The sequence below is a fragment of the Enhydra lutris genome, unplaced genomic scaffold (genome assembly GCF_002288905.1).
Source record: "Enhydra lutris kenyoni isolate GAN:26980312 unplaced genomic scaffold, ASM228890v2 scaffoldscaffold13, whole genome shotgun sequence".
Lineage (NCBI taxonomy): Eukaryota > Metazoa > Chordata > Mammalia > Carnivora > Mustelidae > Enhydra > Enhydra lutris.
The window spans coordinates 52,485,448-52,512,180 of NW_019154097.1; the positions used below are offsets into that span (position 1 = coordinate 52,485,448).

The window sequence follows — 26,733 nt, forward strand, 5'->3', positions numbered from 1 at the left end:
TCATTAAAAACAAAACCGTAGGGGCGCCTGGATGGCTCAGTGGGGTAAGCCTCTGCCTTCAGCTCAGGTCATGATCTCAGGGTCCTGGGATCAAGTCCTGCATCGGGCTCTCTGCTCGGCAGAGAGCCTGCTTCCTCCTCTCTCTCTGCCTGCCTCTCTGCCTACTTGTGATCTCTCTCTGTCAAATAAATTAAAAATAAAAAAATTATTTAAAAAAAATAGAAAAATAAAAACAAAACCACAAAGACCACACATGGAGTTCCCTGCCCCAGGCTGCCCTTCTTTCCAATTTTGCACTCCTCCAAGGAAATCATTCTCATCAGTGAACTATTTCTTTCTTGTCATTTAATTCCATTAATTCCACAGCTTAAAATAACAAGCTTATCCTACTACTACTTGATTTTTTTTTTTTTTTTTAATTTTGGGCACATGTAGTGACGTCCTACCGTGAAGGTGGGAATGGCTCTTGTTCAAACGTCCAGCTGCTGTGCGCGCTCCCCGTGCAGTTGGTCCGAGCGGTGGTTGGATTAGGAACCAGGGTGCACTTTTCCTTCCTGCCCAACCGTTAGTTTCTTTTGAAATTAATTATTGTCATTATTGTTTGTTTTTTCTCGGTACTTTTCGCTAATGCAGTATCCCCTAGCTCTCTGCCAATTACCTTATTTCAAGATGCTCAGGTAGCTGGGGACGCCGGGGGGGCTCAGTTAGTTAAGCGTCTGCCGTCAGCTCAGGTCATGATCCCAGGGTCCTGGGATCAAGTCCCACATTTGACTCTCTGCTCAGTGGCAAGTCTTTTTCTCCCTCTATCCCTCCCCTGCCTTTCTCTCAAATAAATAAATATATAAACATCTTTTTAAAAATCAAGAATATATATATTAAAGAAAAAGATGAAAAGATGCTTGGACATATGGCATATTTGATCGGCTCCAGGGTTTTGGAGTCTCCTGCCTTATTTCAGTCTAGGCTGGCCACCCCTGAAGCCTGTAGCCATGGTTCGCATGCCTCTCCCTGGGGAAGGACCCCCTGTTTCTCCTGGTTCCCCCTTCCTTGTTCTAGGTTATACGCCCCTCTCTTGGTGGGGTGTCTCCCCGGTGGCTTCCTGAGAAAGTGCACATGGGAATTAAAATTGCTTAAGACCCTGTATGTCTCAAAAGATCATTATCCTGCTTAATGCTCAATATTTATCTGGATGTAGAGTTGAAAACAACGTTCTTCCTAGAACTTTGACGGTGTTGGCGCATTTCTCGTAACTTCCAGCGCCTCTCTGAGAAGCTGCTAGATACTGCTTCCTCACCCCTCATGCTCAGTGGCTTTCTTCTCCTTCTGAAAGCACATAATTTCTTTATGCTGCTCCCGCCCCAGCCTTGCCCTGAACAGTGACCTGTGTGCCTTGGGAGGGTGTATTTGGACTCTGGTATTAGTCTTACCTTTTCATTTAAAAAATTATGGTTGCGTATCTTGACTCTTCATGCATTTTTATTATTTATTTTTATTTTTTTATTTTTATTTATTTGTCAGAGAGAGAGAGAGAGAGCGCACAAGCAAGCAGAGCAGCAGGCAGAGGCAGAGAAGCAGTCTCCCTGCTGAGCAAGGAGCCCGATGTGGGACTCAGTCCCAGCACCCTGGGATCATGACCTGAGCCAAAGGCAGCCACTTAGCCGACTGAGCCACCCAGGTGTCCCCCTTCATGCATTTTTAGTCTCTGTTATGTGTTGGACTTTGGATGGGCCATTTTAGTCTAAAAACTCGTGATCTTCAGTTCTGAAAAGCTATGTTACTGCCTTGATGATTTCTTTTGGCTCTTCTGTTATTCAAGTCCTGGATCTGTTTTTCTGATTTTTGGTCTCCTAGTTTCTCATCTTTGTCTTTTTGCTCCACTTTCAAAGCAGCAGCCTCCACCACCTCTTCCAGCCTGCGGTGAGCGGTGAGCGAGGGGAGCTCATTCCAGGGCAGCAGTGGGGGGCGGTGGAGATGCAGAATTGGGGGGGGGTGGCGGGAGTGACCCTTCTCTGGGGCCAGGCTTCCTTAAGAGAGATGGGACTGCTCTGCTCTGGTAGGAGGAACTGCTTCTGCCACTGGACCCAGGGGACGCCCACTGGCTCTGGCTGGAGCGGAAAGTGGCCCGAGGTCAGCCACGTCTGTGTGTGCTAGTTGTCACGTGTCGCTCGGTCCTTCCTGAGAGAAGACTTAGCGCCATCTCGTCATCTTGGGGGAACCAGACAGGGCCTTGGGTCCAGCTAAAGAACATTCTTGCTTCTGCCACACCGCTGTTTCTTTGCCACAGTTCTGGAAGGCTCTTCACAGTCAGTCCGTCTGTGACTGATTGACAAATGGCTTGAGCATTTTATCTACTCGGTTACACATTATCTTAATTGAGTTATTAGTTCCTTCTAAAGAGGGGATGTTACTTCCTCACTGAGACTCGAATTAATGTGAGAGGGTCCAGGTTTTACCACAGAAATAATGCTCATCAGTGCTTTAAAATGCAGTATCTCGGTGGGGAGGGGGTAACTGGGTGACAGGCATGAAGGAGGGCACGTGATGGAAGGAGCGCTGGTGTCCCGTGCAACTGACGAATCCCTGACCTCTCCCTCCGAAACTAATGCTATACTATATGGTAATTAATTGAAGTTATGTAAAATAGAATAAAATTTTTAAAAAATGCAGTTTCTCTGCTTAAAAAATGACATTCCTATTGTCGAAAATTTGGAAAATAGGGAAAGTATAAAGAAGAGACTAAAAATCACCTAAATGTCCCCTCCTATTATTCCAGGCTCAGTGTCGTATTGACTTTCTTACACAACTAAATATACATAGTTATATGCCCTCTTTTTAAACTTTTATTTATTTGCTCATATTGGGAACATAATTTTTTCTTTTAAGATTTTATTTATTTATGTGACAGAGATCACAGGTAGGCAGAGAGGCAGGCAGAGAGGGGGGGGGGAAGCAGGCTCCCCGCTGAGCAGAATGCCTGATGCGGGGCTCGATTCCAGGACCCTGAGATCATGACCTGAGCTGAAGGCAGAAGCTTAACCCACTGAGCCACCCAGGCGCCGCCAGTGAGTGATATCTGCCATATCTCTATTGGAGTTAAGAATAGTTCCCTTTTTTGTTCATAAATAAGCTTATATAAGCATCCTTGTACATAAATGTTTGATTCCTTTCTGATTATTTCTGTAGGACAGCAGCCTAAAAGTAGAATTCCTTTGTGGAAGGATGGAGACGTCTCTAGATACTGCTATGTTTCTATCTAATAGTGGTAGAGCTAACATATCTTGAGGGCTATTTTTATTTTTTATTTTTAAAAAGATTTTATTTAGTTATTTGACAGAGACACAGCAAGAGAGCGAGCACAAGCAGGGTGAAGGAAGGGCAGAGGAAGAAGCAGGCTCCCTGCTGAACGGGGATCCCGATGTGGGGCTCGATCCCAGGACCCTGGGATCATGACCTGAGCCAAAGGCAGATGCTTAACCACTGAGACACCGAGGTGCCCCTCAAGAGCTATTTTTAAAGCTGGGGGTGGATCAGGGCCACTTTCCATCCCCACCAGCAGTTTCTGAGAATGCCCATCTCCGTACCCTCAGCATCGCATGATTCCGTCATTTAAAATTGTCTGCTGGTTTGACAGGGGAACACGGTTTCTTGGTGCTGCAGTTTGTGTTCCCGGAGGATTTGCAAGGTCGACCGCTTTTATGATGTTTATCAAGTGTTTATATTTCTCACTCCCTACTGGTGTGCTTGATTTTGAGATACTACAAGTGCATGAGAGCAGACACAGATTGATGTGCTGAACTATTAGTGTCCGTCTGACCCCGCTGAAGGGATGGGGCTGCTACAGAGATCCGGAGGGCGGGGGGCACATTGTTCCCGTGGAAGTTTTCCTGGATTCTCCCAGGGTACATGGAGAGAAAGTCAGGGAGCTCAGGACATCTGCATTTCCCCCGGAATCGAGTCCCTGGGTCGCCGGCAGGAAGGAAGCATTTGGTAGCTCCTTGGGGAGAGCTGGCAGTGTGCGGTAGCAGTGGAGCCGGTGGCAGCGGAAGCCGCAGGGCTGGCAGTGGACGGTGAGTGCCCACTGCGGACAGCCTGCGTGTGCCCAGGAGGGAGCGGACAGGACTCAGCCCCTCCTGGTGGCAGCCCGTTTTCAGAACTGCTGGGGTAGACTAGGCTGGTGTAGACGGCTACTGTGAGTGGTCTCTGTGCCGTGTGCCTGGCTTCTGGTGTCCCCAGTGTCTCCTGCAGGGCCCCCCGCCAGCCGGGTTGTGTCCTCTATGCCCTGGAGAGGCCAGGGTGGGCTATGTGTGGCGGCAGTTGGGGAGGGGACCGTGTGCAGGTGAGGGTGGAGAGCACGAGGGCTGGCCTCGGGGAAAACTGCCCAGCCGAGCTGTGCCTGGAGGACAGGTGTGTCCCCGCATGTCCGGGTGTATCTCTGCTGGCTTGGCTCCTGGGTGGGTCATGGTCTGCCATCCCCATCAGGTCACTCTGACTCAGCCCTCGCCTTTCCCTCTCTCAAGTCCCTGTCCTGATCGCCTCACGTCCGCCTTCTCGCTTTTCAGTGATAGCAGCCCTGTGGTTTTCCCACGCAGTAGTGTCACTTCAGCCGTTTTGAGTGTGCGGGTCTTTGGGAAGAGGATTTGTGGAGACCCTTCCTCAGCTGTCCCAGGTGAACCGAGCACTGTGCTGTGTCCGTGGAAAGGATCGCATGGCGTAGACTCGTAGTCTGGATTTGGTGCCTTCCAGTGATTGATTGATTTTTGTGTGTTAAATCCACCTTGCGTTCCTGGCATAACTCCCGCTCGGGGGTGATGTACCCTCCTTTTTATCTCTTGCCGGATTTGGTTTGCCATTTTCTTGTTGGAGACTTTTTCGTCTCTGACCTTGTTTTTGTTGTTTTTTGCTTAATATCCTATTCTAAAGATGTGCTCACGTTGCTGCTTAGGGAAGCGGGCCCCTCGTTATCATTGCTGTACGGTACTGCGACGTGTGAATGCGCACGGTTTATGCGGCCATTCTCTTGCTGACACACACTTGGCTTGTTTCCAGGCTGGGCTCAGTCGGGTGATGCTGCTGGGCCCGTGTTGTGATGACGCACGCGCTTCTGTCAAGTCTGCACCTGGGAGGGGCGCCTGCGGGGACTCAGGCGGTCGGGCGTCTGCCTTTGGCTCCGGTCATGATCCTGGGGTTCCAGAGTCGAGCCCCACATCAGGCTCCCTGCTCGGTGGGGCGCCTGCTTCTCACTCTGCCCCTCCTCCTTCTCGGGCTCTTTCAAATAAGTAAATAAAGTGTGCACCTGGGACTGGGGTCGGGGCGGGGGCCAGTGGGCGTGCGCACGTCCCGCGGCCAGAGATGCTGCTCAACCTTTTTCTCCTAAGTGTGCCTGCTTGTTCTCCCTCCCACCAGCGGTGTGAGAGTTCGGGCCGTTCTGTTTTCTCTCTCACACTCGGTGCGGCCTGTCTTCTCCATTTTAGCTCTTCTCACAGTGGTACGGTGGTACTGCTTTGTGGTTTTAATTTGTAAATCTGATGATTAATGAGGCTAACCACATTTTCCTATGTTTAAAGACCATTCGGGACACTCTTACTTTGCAGTATCTGTTCAATGCGCCCATCTACTTATCTGTTGGGTTCTCTGCCTTTTCCGTATTGACTTTGGAGATGAGTCTTTTCCGATGTGTGTCCTATAAATGTCTCCTCTTCTCTGCACATGGCCTCTGGATTCTTCTGAAGAGAAGTTCATAATACAATGATTGTGTCAGAAAAGCAGAAACCACCCCAGATGGGGAGGGGAACTCAGGTCCCCGGTCCTGCCATATCCCTTTATGAGACCCTCCAGGTCCCATTCAATAATGGATCAGGGTTATTTCTCAAAGAAGAAGCCGTGCTCCGAACCCCAGAGTGGCCGCAGATTCTCCCGGGGCCGTCGGATCCCAGGGTCTGGGCAGCTCGCTGCCCATCTTCCTCTTGCTCTGGTCTCCACTGAAACTTGGCCCCTGTGGGTTTAGTCGCTCACTGAGGTGTGCTCTTAAGGGCGGGAGTGGGTGTTCAGAGAGGGAGGCCTCTTCTTGTGGCTCCCACGTGAGGTTATTGTATGTTCTAGAAGCAAGGGAAGGCCGGTCTTTTTCAGATACAGGAAGACAGTCTACTTCTCTTGGTAAGTAAGGCTCAGATTGAATCAGGGGTTCAAGCTTCTCTGTGTCATTGGAGCCCACCCTGCTTTCCCTGTTCCAAGTGTTAGGGTCCCTCCTTTTCCCAGTCAGTGTCTTAACTTAACACACAGGAAACTTGGTGAGGCTGTGAATTCAGTTTTCGCTGTTATTCCACAAACCACACAGTTAAATTTTATATCCGATTTTTAGTTTGGTTGACAAAAGAAACATTCTTTCAGAGTCCCTCCGAAACTGTCTTGTTTCTCTGAGCAATGTAAGCGTCATATTGGAGAGCTGTACTTGTCAGGGTCTGTAACCTCGCACCTTCCCCCCCACGTAAGAAGTCTTTGTGTGCCCAACGTCATGAGCATCTTGGCCCGTGTTTTCTTCTGAGTGCTTTCTTGTTCTGCCTCCGTGTCTAGATCTGTAATCCATCAGGAATTAATTTTTGTGGATGGTGTGAGGTAGGGATCGTGATTCATGTTTTTTCCGTATGGAGATGCAGTTGGCTCAGTATCATTTATTGAGAAGACCATCCTTCCTGTGGATATGGGGTTCTGTTCCAGGACTCTCATTTCTGTCCCAGTGGTCTGTTGGTCCATATACCGGTGCCCCATTCTCTCAGTTCTCATAGCTTAGAACAGGCTCTTATCTGGTAGTACGAGTGTTCAGCGTTGTCGTTGGTCTTCAAGGCTACCTCACCCTTTGCATTGCCATATACATTTTACCAGTTTGTGTATACACACACATGCATGCACACACTTGCTCATGCACACATGTCCCTGCACACACACACACACACCTGCCGAGACCCTGTCTGCACTGCATTGGGCTTACACACCAATTTGGAGAGAACTGACATCGTACACTCCATCAGCTTGATATAAACCTTTCTATATATCAAGACTTCTATTTCTGTCTGCGGTGCCGTGCGGTTTTCAGTGTTGTGGTCCTGCACATTGTCTGATGGACTTACTCTGCAGTGGTTTTGTGTCATTACAGATCCTTTTCTCATTGTCTCTCCCATGTGAAAACATGATGGGATGTGCACACCCGCCACGTCTCCTCGCCTCACTAATTCTAGTAATTCGTCCATAAGATCCTTCCACAGTTTCTAGAAACACGATCACAGTGTCTGCAAAATACTTATAATTTTCTTTCTTTCTTTTCCATTCTTAGCCCTTTCCTTTGTTTTCCCTGCCTTAATTATACTGGCCGGGGACCTCCAGTGTGATGTTAAACAGAAATGGTCAGCAGCATCCTCGTCTTCTTCCTGCTGGGGGAGGGGGCTTGGTACACATTTTGTTGAGAATTTTCTCTGCCAGTGGTCATACTGGTCCTCAAAAGCTGTGCTAACGTATTCCCATCCACCTGCGGTATTAAACCTTTATGGGGTTTAATGTGAGAATGAAATAGAATTAAATGCAGAATGCCCAGAAGACTGGCTATGTAGTAGGTAGGTGCTCCCCAAATTATCTGCAAGTTAGTTGTTCTTTTTTGTGTATTTTTTTTTCTTTTTTGTGTATTTTGAATACAAAACATTAACTTTAAGGATTGCTTGGTACCAAGAACTCCATCCCTTGTCTTTGCTAAGGTCAAAAAGGACATTCTAATTCAAGAGGACTCGCTTGAGCCCCCTTCTGCATTAGTTAAGAGTGTATCCCAACTGTTATTAGGGATTATTTTAAATAGTTTAATTCCCCCAATTCTAGTAAAATTCCCTTACGCAGGACCCTTTTGTTGCTCTGTCCATTGCCAGTGGTAACCACATCTGTGAGACCTCCAGCCCCGGCTGGCGGGTGCACACAACACTAAAGTTTCCAGATCGTACATATTGTTTCAAACTCTTAGAGTCCCGGAGGGAAGAGCAAACAGGATTCCGAGGTAAAACCGGCAGGTTAAATTTATTGTCCTGAACTTAGTGACGTTCAGGAAGGAGCTGTGTTTTTCTTTCCAGCGCTCGAGCCCATGACCGGAGCTCTGGTGACAGCTACCCACTGTTTTCAAAATCAATTTTGCCACCCCTGGTATGCGCAGTCCTCTCCTCTCCGCCAGCAGAGGGGACATCTGCTCCTGCCTGTTGTGGCGAGAAGAGGGGATACATGTCAAAGAGCTGTGGGGCCCGGGGTGTCACCCCCCCCACCTCCTCTTTCCCTGCCCAGCTGGCTGCCTCCCCACCCCACTGGCATGTCCGAGCAGGGGACGAGGAACCAGGGAGTCCTGCCCTGGGAAGCTGCACACCGGGGGGCTTCTCCCCAGACTGGCGAGGGGCAAGCTTAGAGCCGGTGGCCTGGGGAAGCAAGGCCCAGAGCTCCTTTCTGCAAACGTGTCCGTTCTCTCATGGTCTCGATCAAGGTCACACCTGCAGACTTGGAGCCCCTTCCCAGTTCCCGGGTCAGAGGCAGACCGTCCAGGAGAGGCTGGCGACCCCGTGCCTCCCGTTTCCGTTGAGCCTCCGGTTGCTTCACAATCTCCTCGAGTTCAGTTGTCCTCTCGAAACGTGGAAAGTGATCACTTTGCTTCTGGGTCTGGTGCCTGTGTGTGTTAGCAAGTGTTAGGTGGCCTGGCGGGTCCTGTGTACGTGTCCTTGGTTGTGAACACGACAAGGTTCGGTCCTTGTGTGTCAGTTGTGAACACGACAAAGTGGGTCCTGTGTGTCCTTGTTTGTGAACATGACAAGGTGGCTACCTGTGTGTGTCTTTGGTTGTGAACACGACAGGGTGGGTCCCTGTATGTGTCCTTGGTTGTGTACATGACAAGGTGGGTCCCCATGTGTGTGTCCTTGGTTGTGAACACAATAGGATGGGTGCCATGTGTGTGTTCTTGGTTGTGAACGTGAGAAGGTGGGTGCCTTGTGTGTGTCCTTGGTTGTGAACATGACAAGATAGGTGGTGTGTGTGTGTCCTTGGTTTTAACATGACAAGGTCGGTCCCGTGTGTGTCCTTTGTTGTGAACACGACAAGGTGGGTCCCCGTGTGTATGTCCTTGGTTGTGAACACAACAAAGTGGGTCCCGTGTATATGTCCTTGCTTGTGAAGATGACAAGGTGGGTCCCTGTGTGTGTCCCTGGTTGTGAACATGACAAGATGAGTCTTGTGTGTGTGTCCTTGGTTGTGAACACGACAAAGTGGGTCCCGTGTGTGTCCTTGGTTGTGAACATGACAGAGTAGTTCCCCGTGTGTGTCCTTGGTTGTGAACACAGCAAGGCGGGGCCCCATGTGTGTGCTTGGTCGTGAACATGAGAAGGTGGGTCCTGTGTGTCCTGGGTTGTGAACATGACAGGGTGGGTCCCCATGTGTGTCCTTGGTTGTAAACATGACAAGGTGCATCCCTGTGTGTCCTTGGTTGTGAACACAACAGGTGGGTCCTGTGTGTGTCCGTGGTTATGAACACGACAAGGTGGGTGCTGTATGTGTGTCCTTCATTGTGAACATGACAACTTGAGTCCCCTATGTGTGTGTCCTTGGATGTGAATGCGACAAGGTGGGTCTCTGTGTGTGTGTCCTTGGTTATGAACATGACAAGGTGGGTCCCGTGTATATGTCCTTGCTTGTGAAGATGACAAAGTGTGTCCCTGGTTGTGAACACGAACAAGGTGGGTGCTGTGTGTGTGTCCTTGGTTGTGAACATGACAAGGTAGGTCCTGTGTGTGTCGTTGGTTGTGAACATGACAAGGTGGGTCCTGTGTGTGTCCTTGGTTTTAACACGACAAGGTCGGTCCCGTGTGTGTCCTTTGTTGTGAACACGACAAGGTGGGTCCTGTGTGTGTTGTTGATTGTGAACATGACAAGGTGGGTCCTGTGTATGTCCTTGTTTGTGAACATGACAAGGTGGGTCCTGTGTGTGTCGTTGGTTGTGAACACGACAAGGTGGGTGCCGTGTGTGTGTCCTTGGTAGTGAACATGACAAGGTGGGTCCCCGTGTGTGTCCTTGGTTGTGAACATGACAAGATGGGTCCTGTGTGTGTCCTTGTTTGTGAACCCGACGAGGTGGGCCCCATGTGTGCCCTGGGGCAGCACAGAACCCTCCCCAGGTTCTGATTACCCAGACCCCTGCTTTCCCTCCTCTGCTGGGTATTTCTGCTTTTCCACCGGGGCGGGTATGTCAGGGTGGGAGTGGGGAGCCTGTATCTGCCACCTTTCCAGGAGCTGACAAACACTTGTCTAGAGAAAAGAATTAGAAATCCAAAACTCAAGTTAAATTGGTAGGTGGTCAAGTAAGTTTACCAAGGGCTCCGTGCATCTCTGTAGACAGGGCTTTGGGGACAAAGAAGGGAGAGTGGCCCTGCAGGAGTTCCTCTGCCTGTCTACCGTGTTCCAGAGCCTTCTGGGTGCTTTTACGAAGTACAGATTCCTGGGTGTCCCTCAGACCTACAGAATCAGGCCAGAACCTCTGGCCCCACTGAGCTCAGTCGCAGTGGAGCAGGAAACTGTGGGATCAGCATGTCCGGCCCATGTGCGGAGGGTGGCGGGTGTGATGGGAGAGTGGGTGTCCTCTGGCCTCCCAGGCCTTGGAGCGCATCTCCACCCACTCCGCCCACAGGCCAGGGGAGGCGCTCTTCCATAGGGTGAACCGCTTTCCACCTAGACTCCCTGTGGCCTGGAAGCTGTGGACCCTGCCACCCTCTTATTTCATTAGAACTCCTTTGCTGGAAAACAGTGCTTCCTGGTGCAGTCTCCCCCTTGTGAATGAAATCCCTGACCGGTGGGGGGAGGGGGGTGCAGAGACCCCACCATCAGGCCCCAGACCCTGCCGGCCCCCAGCCCTTGCTCTCTGCTCCTTAGCCACATCACAGGCAGCCTGGGCCCCAGGGGCTCAGTGCCCTGAAAACTGCCGTGCTGTGCCGGCCAGTGGCATGTGCCATGCTTTTGAAGGTTTCTGGGGGTGAATCTGGCCAGGATTCTGTCGGGCTGTGTGCCACCTGGCATTCCCCACCCAGAGCGGAGGACCACACAGTTCGGCAGCTCTGTCCTTGTGCGCGGTGCACAGACACATGGACCTGATGATGGCAAAGTTGAAGGAGAATCAGATGTCATCAGGGAAGGGGCTGTCCTACAAGCCCTCGGGAAGCCTCGGGTCCTCCTCTGAGCTGCTCCCCGGGTGTGGGGCTGGGGTTCATCTCCAGCAGCGGCATCAGGCTGGCCTGACCCCAGAGCGCCCCACCCCGCCATGGGGAAGCCATGGTCACACACCTGGGGTAGACCCACAAAATGTTTTTGAGTTTTACTTGAAGAAAGTTTAAAGAAGTAACAGTTTACATAATGTGGCTGACACCCATATCTTCCTCCCAGAACTGACATGACATCTTGAAATTAAGAAAAATCTAGAATTTTCTTAAATGAAAGCAGAGCGTTGTCTGTATACAGCCACAGACAGGGCCAGGTTCTGGGGCTGCACGTGTGTCCTGCCGGCTGCGGTACCTGGTCATACGCAGACTCCGCACCGCCCCTCGAGACAGCCGTTTCCTCAGTTTGCTGCATGTCTTTTCTGTTTTGTTTTTTTTTTTAAGATTTTATTTATTTATTTGACAGAAATCACAAGTAGGCAGAGAGGTAGGCAGAGAGAGGGGGAAGCAGGCTTTCCGCGGAGCAGAGAGCCCGATGCGGAGCTCGATCCCAGGATTCTGGGATCATGACCTGAGCCGAAGGCAGAGGCTTTAACCCACTGAGCCACCCAGGCGCCCCTTTTATCTGTTTTTAAGAAGAGCTTTCCGTGGGTGCGTAGGTGACCCCTAACCCGTGAGCAGCACACAATGACGTTTCCCGCACTTCTGAGGGCTGTGACCGGGACGTCCTCCTCCTTCTGTGTTGTTCTCCAGCCTGCTGCTTCCACCCCCTTCCGGGGGCACGCTTGACCCCCCCCCTTTCCCCCTGCAGCATCTTTAGCCTACGATCACAGTCCCCCGGAGGGTACCGTGGCCCATTCTGTGTCCTTGCATGGGTGTCTATGCATGCATGAGGGTTCTCCCAGCGGTGCCACGGGCCGGAGTACGCGGGGTCCCGTCAGGGTCACGTCTGCTGGGCGCTGTGGGCTGCGCTGCCCTTGAGCCATGCTGGCCTGGGTGCGTCCCTTCTGATGGCTGCTGCACCCCACCGCCCCTCAGCCCTGGCCCTTCTGTGCTCACATGGCCGCCCCGGGACCCAGTAAGGGGACCTGGAAGCCAGACCGAGGGTCCGAGTGCAGGGTGGGAACTGCTGCTTGCCCCAGCGGGGTCAGGGAAGCCGGCCCTGGGCCCAGGGAGGGCCATGTGCCAGGGGCTGTGGGAGCCCAGCTGCACTGGAGCCTGGTCGGCGGGGAGCTCTCTTGTGGGCTACAGCCCGGGGACTCTGCCATCGGTCTCCGGCCTCAGCTGGGGGGCCCCTGGGAGCCCCTGGGAATCTAAGAGGAAAGGACCCTGTCTCAGGCTCCGGACTCTTGGAAGGTGGTTCTGAGGCTCCTCCCATCCTCTGGCTCCATCCCAGACGGAGAAGCTTCTGGCCTAGAACTTCATTTTGGGCTGGTTTTTAAATGTTTCTTCTTTTAGGTATGCCCTCATGGTCATACCGCGCTGCCTCAAGTGCTGGGGTCTGTCATCCTTAAGAGGGGCAGGTGGGACAGGGCAGTTGAGGCAGGGGAGGCTGGCTTCCATCTGCCCTACCAGCCCCTGCTGGTTCCACCTGCCTTCCCCCCACCCTTGGCCCCGCTTGTCCCCCACCTCCTTCTGCCCTTCCCACAGCCCCCTGCGGCCTCTGCCTCCCCCCACCTGCTTCCATGCCCTCCTGCTCCCCCCCCCACCCCGCTCCCTCCTGCCTACTCTCCCCATCCCGGCCTGCCCCCGGCCCCCACTCCCCGCCTCCCCTGCTCCCCCGCCCTTCCTCCCCCTGCCCTAGACGCTGGTGCCTGCCAGGGGCTGGGCTGGCCGGCTCTGCAGCGGGCAGGGAGCAGCGGGCGCCCGGGCGACAGCCTCAGACAGCCGCGCACTGCAGCTCTCCAACAGCCCGGCCTCCTGCAGACTCGCTTCCCGCCTCCCGAGGCTGCAGAAGCCGGCTTCCTCTGGGAAGGGCAGGTCTCCGGTAAGGCAGCACCTCACTGCAGCTAGCCTGCCTCGCCTTCTCGGGCTTTGTCTGTTCGTCTGTTCGGGGCGAATGGTTGTGGGAAGGGAGGCTGCAGGGGGGGGTGGAGGGAGGGAGGCTGTGCAGAGCAGAGTCGGCAGAGGGCTGTGAAAGAACGCGCCAGGGTGAGCCCTGCCCGTGCCGGTGACGGGAGCCCGACCTGGGCTCCGTCTGGCTTCTGGGTTTGCAGCGGCATCAGTTTAAAAGACCACATCCTGGATGCATAAGACTTTTTCATGGGGGGGTGTATGTGCACATGTGTGCGTGCGTGTTTGCATGTGTGTGTGTCCGTGCACGCATGTGCGTTCTGACCTGGCCCTGGCGGGGGCGGCCTCAGGGGACAAGCAGCCATTCTGTCCTAGACAGACCAGCCGGCTCAGTGCGCCAGGCGACGAGGGCACGTTAAAGAGGTGTGCGGGGAGACTGTGCAGGTGACGCGGGCACTGTAGAGGGGGTGTGGGGGGGAACATGCAGGTGACGAGGGCACTGTAAGGGGGGTATGGGGGGACCATGCAGGGTTCTCGTCTCACCTGGTCACAACACGCACTCATGTACGTGTACATGGGCACTGTCCCCCCTGACGCACACGTGTGCACACACGCTGGTGGGCCAGCAGGGCTCTGGGGACAGGGCAGCGACTCACATGAGCATGGTGACCCAGCAGAAGTTGATGCTGCAGTGGGTTTGGCATTGGGAGGGGAGGGGCTGCGGTGCCGCTGCTAGGGATGGGGTGGGTCATGGGCTCCTGCAGGGCATCTCAGGTCATGGACGGCTGGGCTGCCTGCTTTTCGGAGGAAGCCCCAGAGGTGTCCCGGCCTGGCCGGGATGGGGTCAAAGGGTGGAATCTCACACGCTTCTCCAGCTCTGCTGAGCAGACAGTGCCTGGTGTCACGCGTGGGTCCGTGAGATCTGAATTCAGCGGTGCCCGGAGGCGAGCCTCAGTTAGCCTCTGACCATTTGCCCCGTGTTGCTTCTGTTTCAGGGATAAACGCCCAGGCCCGGAGGCTGCAGCGGCACCGTGCCAAGGGAACCCCAGTCCTGGCTTCAGGGGGCGCCCGGAGCCCCCCCATGCCCCCGCTGCGCCGCACCGTCAGTGAGAGCAGCCTGAGCTCAGCCGCCACCCAGGGCCCCGAGGAGCGCGCCCGGGACACCATGCGCTTCTCCCTCTACGAGTCGCCCCACCTGCTCCTCTTGCAGGGCTACAGCCAGCAGCACGTGAGCACCCCTGCCCGCCGCCCGGCCGTCCCCACCCCACGGAGTGGTCCGAGCCACCAAGTCAGCTCTGGCGTTGAAGAGGCTGTGGAAGCGGGGCTGTCCTAGATTCTGGAGGGAGCAGAGGCTTCCCCTGTGCTTGGTTTCCAAAGCATTCTCTGTCCAGGCCCCAGCAGGAGCCCGCAGGCAGGGGAGCTCACCTAATACCAGGTTCCTTCTCAAAGAATCGTCTGCCATCCTCCAGGCGGTGTCTCAGGCCATACCGTGCCCTGGCTGTGGGGACCCCGACATGGGCCCGCCCCCTTGTCCAGATGGGTGCTCGGCAGGCTTGTGGGGCTCCAGGCCAGGAGTGTGCTGCGGGAAGCCGCCTCCTCAGGCCCCCAGGCCCATGCTTCCCACCATGTCTGTGCGGGGCCCTTGGCTGGAGGGGCGGATTCCCCAGAAGCTCCTGCCGGCTCTTCCTCCCGGCTCCTCTGCTCCCCGCCGGGTTGCTGAGCCCCCTTCAGGCTCCACCGGTGCGCGCTGTGCGGCTCTCCGAGCTCAGCTTAGTCCTACCAAACCCGGCCTGGCGCCTGCAGGCTGTAGACGGGAGGCCGGACGGGGTTGCGGACGAGACTTTCCTGGGGCTCCACTCCAGCCCACAGGCAAGAGCTGGAGGGAAGGAGTCCTTAGGCGGACTCCCCGCGGAGAGGTCGGGGGTGGGGAGTTCCTTGGGCAGGGTCCAGAGGGGAGGGCGCCCTCCGTGCGTGTGTCCTCAGCGCGCTTCTCCATACACGGCACGTCTTACTAGCGCAGTAGACCTTCAGTCGTGGGGTGACTTGTCGCATTCCCGTGAGGCGGAGCTAAGTTGAGGGCCCCCAGTGGTCACCGCACACACTGGGAGGCCAGCGTCAGGGGCCCGTCTTGGTGCAGGCTGGTGCCGCCCGATCCCGCCGGTTCTTCTGGGTGCAGACTCGGTCTTTAGCCTGACATCTGCTTTCTGCACTGCTAAGACCTATTGCTCCAGAAACACAGGCTCAGGAGTTTTCTTACAGGAAGTTTCTTGTTTATGAAACAGTGTCAGTGCATGAGGGTTTGGGGAGACGCTGTCTCTCGAGGAGGCATCTGTCCTCGCCGAGCTGGAGCCGCAGGGGAAGGAGTTTGCCCACAGCGGGTCACAGATCACCGGCGGGGGTGAGGGGTGCTTGGCGGCTCTTGGCCATGCCTGTGAACCAGTGACTGTGCCCAGCGCGGCCCTTGTCGGGCCTCTGTTGTCTCTGAGCTGGAGTCATCCCTAGGTGTCCGGTGTGCCCCCGAGGCCTCCTCTGGTGCCTCCTCCTCCTCTGGTGTGCCCCCTCTCCTGGGGACAGCATGGGTGCCCAGTGTGGGGCAGGCTGGGGCCAGCAGTAACCTAGGAAGGGCTCCAGGGCAGGGCTGGCCCAGGATGGCAGCCCTGGCCATGTGGCTTAGGTGACCAGAGATGGGGACACCTTTTCCTTTCTTCCCAGTGACAGATTTGCCCGAGGTGGTGTCCTGCTCCTGAGGCCTAGTATTTGCATTTCAGGACAGCCTGGTGTACCTGCTGAACCGGGAGCAGCATACGGTGGGCCAGAGGACCCCGTCCAGCAAGCCCAGCGTCAGCCTCTCGGCCCCAGATATCCTGCCCCTGCACTGCACCATCCGCAGGCACCAGCCCCCGGGCCCGGAGCCGGCGGCGAGCAGGCTGGTGCTGGAACCTATCCCCGGGGCGCCCGTCTCTGTCAACTTCGCGGAGGTTGGAGGCCGGGCCGTGGTGCTGCGCCACGGGGACTTGCTTTCCCTTGGCCTATACTACCTGTTGCTGTTCAAGGACCCAGCGCAGGCCCAGCCCCTGCCTGCCCAGGCCCTGGCCCGGCTGCGTGCCATGCCACGGAGTTGCGGGCTGTGCGGAGCCGTGCTCCGGGCCCGGGGCACCTCGGCCTCTGGCTCCGCGCCGGCCACCCTGCCCCGGCTGAGGCCGCTGCACCTGGAGTTCGAGCCAGAGGTGGAGGACACGCTGCTGCAGAGAATCCTGACGCTGGTTGAGCCTGGGGGGGACGACCACAAGCTGGCCCCCGCCTTCCTCCTCTGCCTCTGCATCCAGCACTCGGCCACCCGCCTGGAACCTGGCTCATTCGGGCAGCTGCTGCTCAAGATCGCCAAGGCCATCCGAGAGACAGTCTGGGTCAGTCACGGGCGTGCTGGGTGCGGCCGTGGCAGGTGGGAGGGTGCTTGTGGCTGTGGCAGGAGCTGGGTGGGAACTGGGGCCACCTGTGGGAAGTCTGAGGGCCAGCCTGCCCTGCCTGTGCACACCCAGTGAGCCCAGGGTGTCCTCTGTGGCGCTTTGTCCCTGTGCAGTCAGCTGTGGCATCCTGAGCTCTGGTCCCGTGTCCCTCCCAAGTGCAGCCCAGCCACGGCATGCCCCTGAGCCCCCGAGCCCCAACACCCACTTGGCCTTCGTGCCCTGTGCTTTCTGCCAGGAGCAGGCTGGGCTTCTGCCAGCACTCTGGTGTGGAGCCCTCATCAGCCGGTGGTGGGGGCACAGGACTGGCTGGCTTCTGTACGTGGAAACACTTCCCTCCGTCAGGGTGTCTAGAGCACAGTACCACGCCTGTTTGGGCCCGGCTGGGGGGCCGGCCTGCATGTGGTCCGATGTCAGCCAGCGCCCCTGGGCTCCACCTGCTGCCTGCCAGCGCTCCCTTCCCGGCCCGGAAACGGCTCCGGGCCCCGCCAGGCATCCCCTGGGGGCAAGTGCAGACCTGTCCCTGCAGGGCCCGGGCAAGCGCGCTGCAGGCTGCCTGGGTCCAGCCCTCAGGGTCCCCACCGACTCCTGGCCCCTCCCACCCTCTACTGCCTGGACTCCCCGGGGACCCAAAGCGTGGCTGGTGGTTACACACAGTCCCTCCAAGAGTTGCCCATTCATCCTGGCCTGTAAACTGCGTAGATTGTAGAAACTGAATGGGGTCCTAAGATTAAAACCCACATTTAAAATGTTCAAAGCCTTTTAAAAGCAAAAACCAACATGGGCCGTCACATCCAGAGATTTGTGTAAGTTACCCATGTGCATGGCGGGCATCTGAACCTCCCAGGGTTCCCGCATGGATCGATGTTGGGACTGTTCTGGTGTGGTCGCTTCCCTTGTGTGGTCTGTGCTCGGGCCAGGTCAAGTCCGTGCCATGCGGGAACCCGACCACACCAGGGCCTGCGGTGACTGTCTACACAGAACACCGTCCCATCCTAAGTCAGCTCTGGGGCGGACACTTCCTAGTGAGCCAGACGCTATGATGCCTGTGCCATAGGCCATGTCCCAGCTGGGGAAACTGAGGCTTGTCGAGGTGAACAACCTCATCCAAGGTCTGGAGCTCAGAAGCAGAGGAGTCCAGACCTAGGCCATTCCCTGTGTGCCTCCCCACATGCTTCCCCCTGTTCGTGGGCCTCAGCCCTGGTCTTCTGAGAGCCCCAGACATTTCGTTTGTCCGTCTGTGTCTTGGGCATCAACTGCTCTATCTCCCACCCACTTGAGGCAGATCCTAGAACAAGTAACAGGGTCAGCAGCTAGGGCTCTGCTTAGACAGAAGACAACTTGCTACGAAAGCAGAAACCATTTCCTTTCTCTTCCTTTTTCTTTTTTAAAAAATGTTTTATTTATTTGACAGTGAGAGAGAGAGAGAGATCACAAGCAGGCAGAGAGAAAGGAGGAAGCAGGCTCCCCGCTAAGCAGAGAGCCTGACACAGGGCTCAATCCCAGGACCCTGGGATCATGACCTGAGCCAAAGGCAGAGGCTTTAACCGACTGAGCCACCCAGGTGCCCCGCAGGAACCATTTCTTGATTAAAAAGGACAGAAAATGTTGGTTAAGCCTGCGTCCCTGCTGGGATGTTTAACTGTACTGTGGACACCTGAGCACACGTCCGTCTACTCACTGCCCCAGTGGCGGATGCCAAAGAGCCTGTGTGTGAGGCTCAACGGTAAGCGGCGTCGAGTGTTCATTCCGGGGTGTGTGAAATGTGTGACCACTTAACTTCTCACAGCGCCGGTGAGCCAGGGGGTGTAGGTTCTGTCTGCTGCGGGAAGTGCGCAGGTCACATTCAGGAATGGAACGGAAACTTATCCTTTCCAGCCGCGCTTCCGGTAAACAGCCCGCACGGTGCAGGATGTCTGCCGCAACAGCGCCGTGGTTTTTAGGTGGACGGTGTCCTGTGGATTTAGTGGTGTTCTCATGGAGCGCATCCTGTGGTATCCTGTGTTTTCTCATGTTTGCTCTCTTGTCTTTGTAACTGTAGGAGAAAACCAAAGAACTGGCGGAGAAGCAGGCGCAGCTGTAAGTCTGGCTTCCCCGTGGGCCCCTAGATCCCGGGAGACCTGCACCACCCCATGGGGCCAAGATGGGCGGGGGCAGACCTTTGGGGTCAGCTGTGGGCTTCTGTCGCACTGTCCTTCTGTCTCTGAGTGGCTGTTTCCATGTCTGCGCTCGGCCCCTGGGAAGCGCTGGGTTTGGGGAGTTTCTCCAGGGCGCCCGTTAGACCGAGTCGGCGAGAACCTCTCCAGAGCCTCGTCCTGCCTTCACTTCCCCTAACGACGGTGCTCCAGAGAGCCCGCCTCTTCGGGAGAATGCAGACTCCGGGCGTGGAGCTAGGGCAGTCCGTGTCCATTGAAAGCCCTGTTGTTGCGTCCAGAGTGCTGCTGGGACTTGGCAAACTGGTGTTAATGATGGGGACGGGCACGTGCAGCCACCCAGCCGTGTGCACTCCCGAGGAGGCCCTGCCATGAGGTGCTGGCACACGGGGCGCACGCGGCCCACTCCTAAGTCCTCGTCCATAAGCGCAGAGGCTAGAACAAGCCACGTGCCCCGGGGGCAGCGTGCCGTGGGGTTGTGCCGTGGACGCTTGGGAGACAGTGAGCGTGAACACCCCATGCGCTTCGCCTGCATTGGAATCCCGCCCTGGCACGCAGCGGAGCCCCACGATGTCACTGCAAGTGCGCTTGGCGTCCCTCTGGGCCGTGCGGGTGCGGCAGCTGCCAAGGGGCCGTGGTCCCAGGGGTGATTCCCGCCCCTCGCAGCTGGGTCCGTGGTCTGCTCCACTCTTGTGTCTGCCGCTGGTCCACAGCGACTGTGCTGTAGCCATAGTGCTTCGGTGTCGTCCCGGTCCTGCGACGGGCAAGGACTCGGCTCCGCCCCTGTTGCAGGCAGGGACTGGAGCCTGGGGCCGCAGACCCCCCCACCCCTCCCCCATGCGCCAATGGCTGGAGGTGGAGTGCGGTTCCTGCCGCTCGCACACGCGGGCTTCTTGGCCCGTGCTGACAATAGGGGACGTGTTCAGGGCCCAGTGCAGTACCCCCAAGGCCGAGTCTGCTCTGGGAGGCCCAGGCTCTGCCGCCCAGCTCACCCTGCGGCGCTCAGTGTAGACCAGGCCCCTCAGAGGGCAGTGGAGACAACAGCGCCGACCACTGTGCTCTAGGTTTTCTGTGTGAGGGGCTGGCCTTGGGGACCCAGGGGCAGGTGTGGCCACCTCACCCTTGCCCCCCAGCCTGAGGGACAGGCTGGCTTCCAGGTGGTGTTGGGGCCTGGAGGGGATGGAGCCGAGGATTTAGGGGCTCACCCAGCCCTCACCCTAACTAGCTCCTCCTCCTCCCGAGTGCCCACTCATCGGGGAAACTGAGGCATCCCCCCAGCAGCTCCTGCCCGGTCTGCGTCCAGAACGCCTGTTGTTAGGGCCAAAAAACAGCCCCGAGTCCATCCCCAGGGAATGTTGCCTTTCTCCTTTTTAAACAGTTTTTGATTCACTGCCAAAATGTAGAAAAGCACAGAAGACAGCAGTCACCCAAGAACCTACACCCAAGCTTCACGTCATGAACATTGTGCCCCGCGGGCTTCAGGCTCTTGTGCTGTGCTTCTTGTCACACTGCGGGCGACTGGGGACCTTCACCGCGTGCTTTTTTTGCCCCTGTGGTCCTCGGCCTTCTCCCCGGGCGCCCGTGAGCGCGGGCGCGGCGCTAGCTGCTCTTTGCATCCGGATTTGTGGCTGAGTCCCTGGGATTCAGCTCTTCGTGGCTACGGATTTGTGCAGGATGGTGACTGACAGTTTGTGGACATTTTAATTAGCATTTTTTCACCTGAATTCACACGTCAAAGTGATCTAGGATTTTTCACCCATTGTCCTGGTCTGACTTTAATAGCAAGGGTCCCAGAAAGCGAATGGGGCCACTGTTTCCAGTTCCCTGCATCAGGTCGTGTGTGGTGAGACCGTGGGGGCTGGCGAGGTAGCCTGTGGGAGCATCTGGGCGCCCCGGCCCGGCCTGCTTCGTCAGTGATTATCGGTGTGTCTGGTTCTGTCCCTCTGCTTGTATTGATTTTGGGGACTTCTGCTTTTGTCCTCCAAGTTACTAGGATAAAATTGTTCCTTGTATTCTTTTGGTACTATTTTCATCTCTCTTGTATTTAGTTCCCTTCTTCTTTCTCTGCCTGCCTCTCTTTCTACTTGTGATCTCTGTCAAATAAATAAAATCTTAATAAAATTTTTTTAAAAATTTTTAAGATTTTATTTATTTGACAGATTGAGAGAGAGAGAGAGTGCACAAGCATGGGGAGCAGCAGAGGGAGAGGGAGAAGCAGACTCCCTGCTGAGCAGGGATACCGATGCAGGACTTGATCCCAGGACGCTGGGATCACAACCTGAGCCGAAGGCAGACGCTTATCCAGCTGAGTCACCCAGGCGCCCCCAAAACCACCCCTTTAAGTTCTGAAGTGCGTATTAGCAGTTTCCAGTCTCTCCCTCCCTCCAGCCCCTGGCAGCCACCATTCCGCGTGGGTTGGACCTCCTCAGATATCTCAGCAGAATCTTGTGGTATTTTTCCTTCTGTGATCGGCTCAGTCCACTTCGCGGAACGTCTTCAGGGCTCATCTGTGTCCTAGCACACTGCAGGGTTTCCTTGATTTTTTAAAGGCTGAAATACATTTCATCAGACCACGTACCAGATTTAGTTTTTACCCTGTCCTCCGTCCGTGGACACTGAGTGTGACCCGCGTGTCCCGTATCGGCAGCCGTGCAGCGCTGACCCGGGCACCGCTCGGCGATCCCGATCGGTTCCTTCGGGTGAATACGCAGACGTGGACTTGTCGGGTCAGACGGCGGCGCCATTGTCCATGTTCTGAGGGTGTCCGTCCTGTTTCCCACAGCGGCCGCTCCCTTTTGCACCCACCCCCCAGCAGTGCACAAGGGTCTCCGGTCTCTCCACACTCTCTCCGACACTTGTCATCTCTTGCCCTTTCGACGACGGCCACTCCAACAGGTATGAGGCGAGTGCGCGTCGTGGTTTTGGTTTGTGTTCACCTGGCGGTTGGCGAGGCTGAGCACCTCCCTGCGTGCCCGTTGGCCGTCTGGAGGTCTTCTCTGGAGAAGTCTCTCTTCAGGTCTTCAACCCATTTTTTATCCAGGTTGTTAGTGTTTTTTGCTTTCGAATGATTGACGTTCCTCCCGGGTCTGGAAACTAGCCCCGCTCAGATGCAGGGTTTGCAAGTGTTTCTCGCGTGCCGTGGGTGGCTTTTTCACTCTGCTGTGGCTTCCTCCACTGTGCAGGAGCTTGGCAGCATGAGGTCATCCCACTTGTCTGCTTTTGGGGTCCCATCCGTGAAACTGTTGCTTCTGCTCCGTGCTCACTTGAAGGGAGGGCCCAGACTCCCCGAGTTCGTGCACTGCTGCGTGTGGCCTGCGGGGGCAGGTGTGCTGCGATTCGACTCCGAAACGCCACTTGGCCACACCTGGTGGTTGGCTTGTCAGGAGAGGCCCTTCTGTCCCTTTGAGTTCTGGGTGAAATTGAGAAGGGCCGCGGATGTGGGAAACACAATGGAATTCGGCTCCAAAGAGCCCGATTGATCCTTTCTTACTGACCCGCAGCACTCGGGGCTCTGGAAGACGAGCGGGGGGCGGCAGCCGCAGACCTACCTAGCAGTGAGAGCAAGGACACCCGGCCCAAAGCCACTGCCTTCCCTCGCGGGGAGCAGGGCAGAGAGAGCGGTCACACCGCAGTGACACGAGCGAAGCTACGTCAGAGCAATGAAACTGCAGGCACGAGAGGAACATGTACATGGGAGCCTGAGGTCCCCGCCCGGGCCCACAGGGGCTGCCTCACAAGCCGACCACCGTGACCCTGGCTGTGACCATCATGAACGACAGGAAGTCCCTGAGCTGCGGTGATGCCCACCAGGCAGGACAAAGGGCCCTGTGCTCTGGCCAGGCCCGGGGACAGCACTGTCCTCGCAGATGCCGCCGCCTGGCCTGCCGCTGTTGGTCGGCCTGCGGAGTCGCTGTTCTGGCGCGGGGTCCTTGCACCGTCGGGCACCCAGGGCGCTGTCCCTCGCAGACAGACCTGAGTCACATCTGGGTGGTTTGCTGCTCAACGGATCTGTGCTCACCTGTCAGGAGAGTCCCTGGGTACAGTCATGCTGGCCCCGGAGACCGTGTCCTGGCCCTGCAGCCACCAGGCTCGGGCATCCTCAGAGGCCACCACAGCGCAGCCTGCTGACCTGCCTCCGCTGAGTGGGTGCGACAGGACAGGACATCAGGCCCAGAGAGACTGGCCCTTACGCCTGCAGTCAAGGAAACCCCAGAGCTCGGCATGGCCTCGCTGCCTCCTCCCCCGGACTTCTGGAGAGTGGCTCAGGACAGTGCTGGGGGCTTCCTGCCACAGGCACAAGGTCCTGGATCCCAGGGGCTGGTGCACAGGAGACCAGAGGCGAGGAGAGGGGCCTGGGGTGGGTCTGGGCTGGGCCAGACCCCGCTGGACCCAGGAGACAGGTGGCCCTGATGTTGCCATCATCCCCCAGAAAGGGAGCATGGAGTCTCAAGGTGCCGGCTCAGGAGGAAGGAGTGCCCCCAGGGCTACCTCCAGCCCGAGCTAGCTGTGGCCCAGGCTTGTAATGGGCATCAGAGGGGTGGGAAGATTCCAGCCCTGTGCCCGGTGCCTGGAAGCTTTCTGATTTAACGAGCTGCAGCGACACGTGCGGCCCTACCAGGGGAGTCCGTGTGAAGAGCTTGTGTAGGCAGCACCAGGCCCGAATTGGGCAGCTTCTGGTTTCCTGACTGTTAACCCTAAGTCTCCCAGTGACGCGCTCTCAGGGCCTTGTCTGACCCACGGAGTCTCCATACCATCTTCCGACTACGACCAGGAGTTTTTAGCTAATCCTGCTCGCGCGCCTCCCACAGCAGTTCGTTTGCTGTTGGTTTAGCGTCAGCGACAGCCTGACACTCGGGCTGCTGCTCCCGCCCGCCGGCCGCCCCCTCCCGTACACACCCACGCGCTCCTCCACGCTCCCTCCTTGTCTCAGTCCCAGAAGAGAAGATGCGAGAAGAGTTTACAAGCATCCTTTCCCAAGGGCTGTGGCCCCTGGTGGCCCTTCCTGCACCGTCTGGAGAGCGTGCGTCTCCAGCCCACGTGTCCCGCGGCTTGTCTGTGTACCCCCTGTCCCAGCTGGGCCGCGGTGGGTTTGCTGGGGTCCCACTGGTGTCCTGTTGGAACGAACGTCCTTGTGTGCACAGTGCTGATCTGGCCTCCCTTCCTGGAGGCCCGTCCGGGACTAACTCTGGGTCTTCTGTCTTGGCAGCCAGGAGCCCCTGTCCCTGGCCAGCTTCCCCATGGCGGGCCTGGTCCCGGACCTGCAGCACATTCTCTTCTGGATGTCCAACTCGGTGGAGCTGCTCTACTTCATCCAGCAGAAGTGCCCGCTCTACATGCAGAGTCTGGAGGAGGAGTTGGACGTCACAGGTGCGGGCTGCCGCTCCGGGGCGAGTGTGGGGACAGGGGGGCCCCCAGGGGGGGGCAGTGGCCCGGCCCCTCTTCATCCCAGGCTGGAGTCGGCTGCTCAAACCAAGGGAGGTGGCACTGTGTCCAGGTCCCTCTGAGAGGGGGTGACCCTGGCGGTCAGGCAGACCCAGCCTCGTGTCCCCTGTTGTGTCATGCACTCAGTGTCTTCCGCTGCGTGTCGCCGGGGGAGGCTGGTAGAAAGCATGCGGTGCCTCGGCCCCGGGCTCTCCCTTACTGGGGGCTCTGGGGTTTCTGAGAGGAGACACGGTGCCCCAGGGGCTGGGTGGCTTCGGGACTCTGTGGCAGGGAATGTGCCCGCAGAACCTGAGATGGCAGCACTGGGAGAGACTGCCTGGGGCAGCCAGAGGTGGGGGCTTCCAGAAGAGCGTGGCTTCAGCTGGCCCTGAGGCTGGCTGTGACTTCAGTTGCCACGTGTCTGCCTCGTGGCCCCAGGAACGAGTGGGGAAGGAGGGTGGGGTGGCTCCAGGGGCCGGGGCCACAGCCTTCCGTGGGTGAACCGGGTTTTGATCCAGCTCCTTCACTCCTGTAACAAAACCAGAGCCGCTCACCCACCTCTGTCCCTGTGGTGGGGGGGTCCTGGGCAGGCGTGGTCAGCGGCCCTGCCCCTGAAGGCTGCTCCCCCACCCCCCGCTCCCCCCGGAGCTGGGAGGGAAGCCAGGCAGGCAGGCTGGGCCTGGCCAAGGCTCCCCTGTGGGCTCAGTCTGCCGGACGCAGCTAGGCGTCTGTGTGCTTAGCTGTGTCTCCCGGGGGGTGGCCGTGGGCTCCGTGTGGGAGAACCCCGAGCACATAGCCTGGGGCCCTGGACCCGGCCCTGGACCTTGTCCAGGTGGTGTGGGACCCTGCTGAGCCCCCAGGAGGGGCTAGATTACCAGAGCTGAGGGGCTCCTGGTGACTGACGGTGAGGAGCGGTGGTCTGCACAGGGCAGGCTGTCCTACTGTGTGCTGGCTCAGCCGCCTGGGAGCTCTGCAGATGGGTGGGCCGGAGGGCCAGCTGGGCCAGTGCTGGGCCACGTGGAGCCAGTGGAGGAGGCCTGGTGGGGACGTGTCGGGGTGATGGGACACAGAGCCAGCCGCTGTGTCTGGGTCCCTTCTCGTCAGTCATGGCTTCTTTGTGTTTTCTTATCCTCCACCTCAAAGTGAAAGGGACATTGGGAACTTCCTTGGGCTTCTGGGGCCTGGGAATTAGGGCTTCTGGGGAGATGTAGAGGGATATACTGGAACCTTCTGTGTCCCAGTGGGCATTTAGGCCTGTTGACCTATTGCCCCCATCCCTGTTATCCTTGGGTGTACGTTGTGCAAGGCGTCCAGTGAGACCTCGCGGGACAGGCTGCTATGTGCTCTGTCCCAAGGCCTGGGCCTGAAGTAGCCCGTTACCTGGTTTTTTCCCCCAAATATGACATAAACAGTCTTCCCTGTGCGTCTCCAAAGCCAGGGCACTGGGCTGTCCCGAGCTTGGTGCTTCCAGAACCTCGGGCCTCCCTCTTCTGAAGCCTGTCTCCTTGCGGCCTCCAGCGGTTCCAAGCGGAGGGGCCCCTCTTCTGGACGTGGCGCTGGCCGGGGAGCACTGGGCCTCTGGCTGGTCTCCAAGCGCCTGTGGCCCTTCTGAGGTTGGGGGTGTTGACAGCAAGTCCCCCCATCCTGGCCGCAGCAGAGTGAGCGGGGAGAACTGCTGCTGCCGTGGCTTCTGGGCACAGTGTTGGTGGGTGAGTCCCGCGGCCCCATCTCGTCTGCCCTGGTTTCACACGCTCTGCGGAGAGGCTGTGGTCTTTGGGTCCCGTCGGGCCTGCTGCCCGAGCACAGGGACCCCGCATCTGGCTGCGTTAAACGGGCTACTTGGAGCTGGTGGGGGCTCCACTTCCGTAGCTGCTGCCTCTGCTCTCGGAGGGAGTTATTTTTGGTCTGGCCCTGGAGGTCGTTTAGGCTGGCTGATGCTGGGAGAGAGAGCTGCTGCGTGGCCGGGGCCCCGCCTCTGTCCACCCTGGGGAGTGTGTGGGCCGGGGAAGCTGTGGCAGGACCCGGGCATCCCACAAACAGTGTCCTGTGTGGGGCAGGCGCTGGAGAGCTTGGAGGAAACATCACATCAGCAGAGGCCAGAGGCCAGAGGCCAGGTTAGAGTCGCCTCTCGGCCTCCTGACCTTCAGCAGGAAATTTCTGTGGGAAGAATTCTGAAAACAGATGTCACGTCCTGAATACTGGAAAATCGCCTTTGCGTTCCGCAAACAATCTCGGTTGTTCCAAGCTCTTACCCAGGACGCCTCCCTCCCACGGGCAGCCGGGAGGTGGGCCCAGCAGGGGTGGGGGCATTTTATCCACGGAGAGCTCTCTGGGTGCCTTCGTGGCTTTGCCTTAGCCATTATGGATCTGGGGGCCTCAAGTACAGGCCCCTGACCCCCAAAGGGCTTCTGTGAGTGTCAGCTTGGTCGGAAACTGAGCACAGGGACCCTGTATCTGGGAGCAACCCAG

At 57.1% G+C, this 26,733-nt stretch overlaps 1 protein-coding gene across 1 annotated transcript in view; it reads left to right on the forward strand.

The window, feature by feature from the left end:
- Positions 1–26,733, forward strand: part of LOC111146193 (Rap associating with DIL domain) — a 79,576-nt gene that overhangs the window by 24,231 nt on the left and 28,612 nt on the right. The window contains exons 2-5 of the mRNA XM_022501633.1: positions 14,222–14,454; positions 15,995–16,633; positions 18,732–18,769; positions 24,050–24,210. Coding sequence (XP_022357341.1) covers positions 14,222–14,454; positions 15,995–16,633; positions 18,732–18,769; positions 24,050–24,210 — 1,071 coding nt within the window. The remainder of the gene's footprint in view (positions 1–14,221; positions 14,455–15,994; positions 16,634–18,731; positions 18,770–24,049; positions 24,211–26,733) is intronic.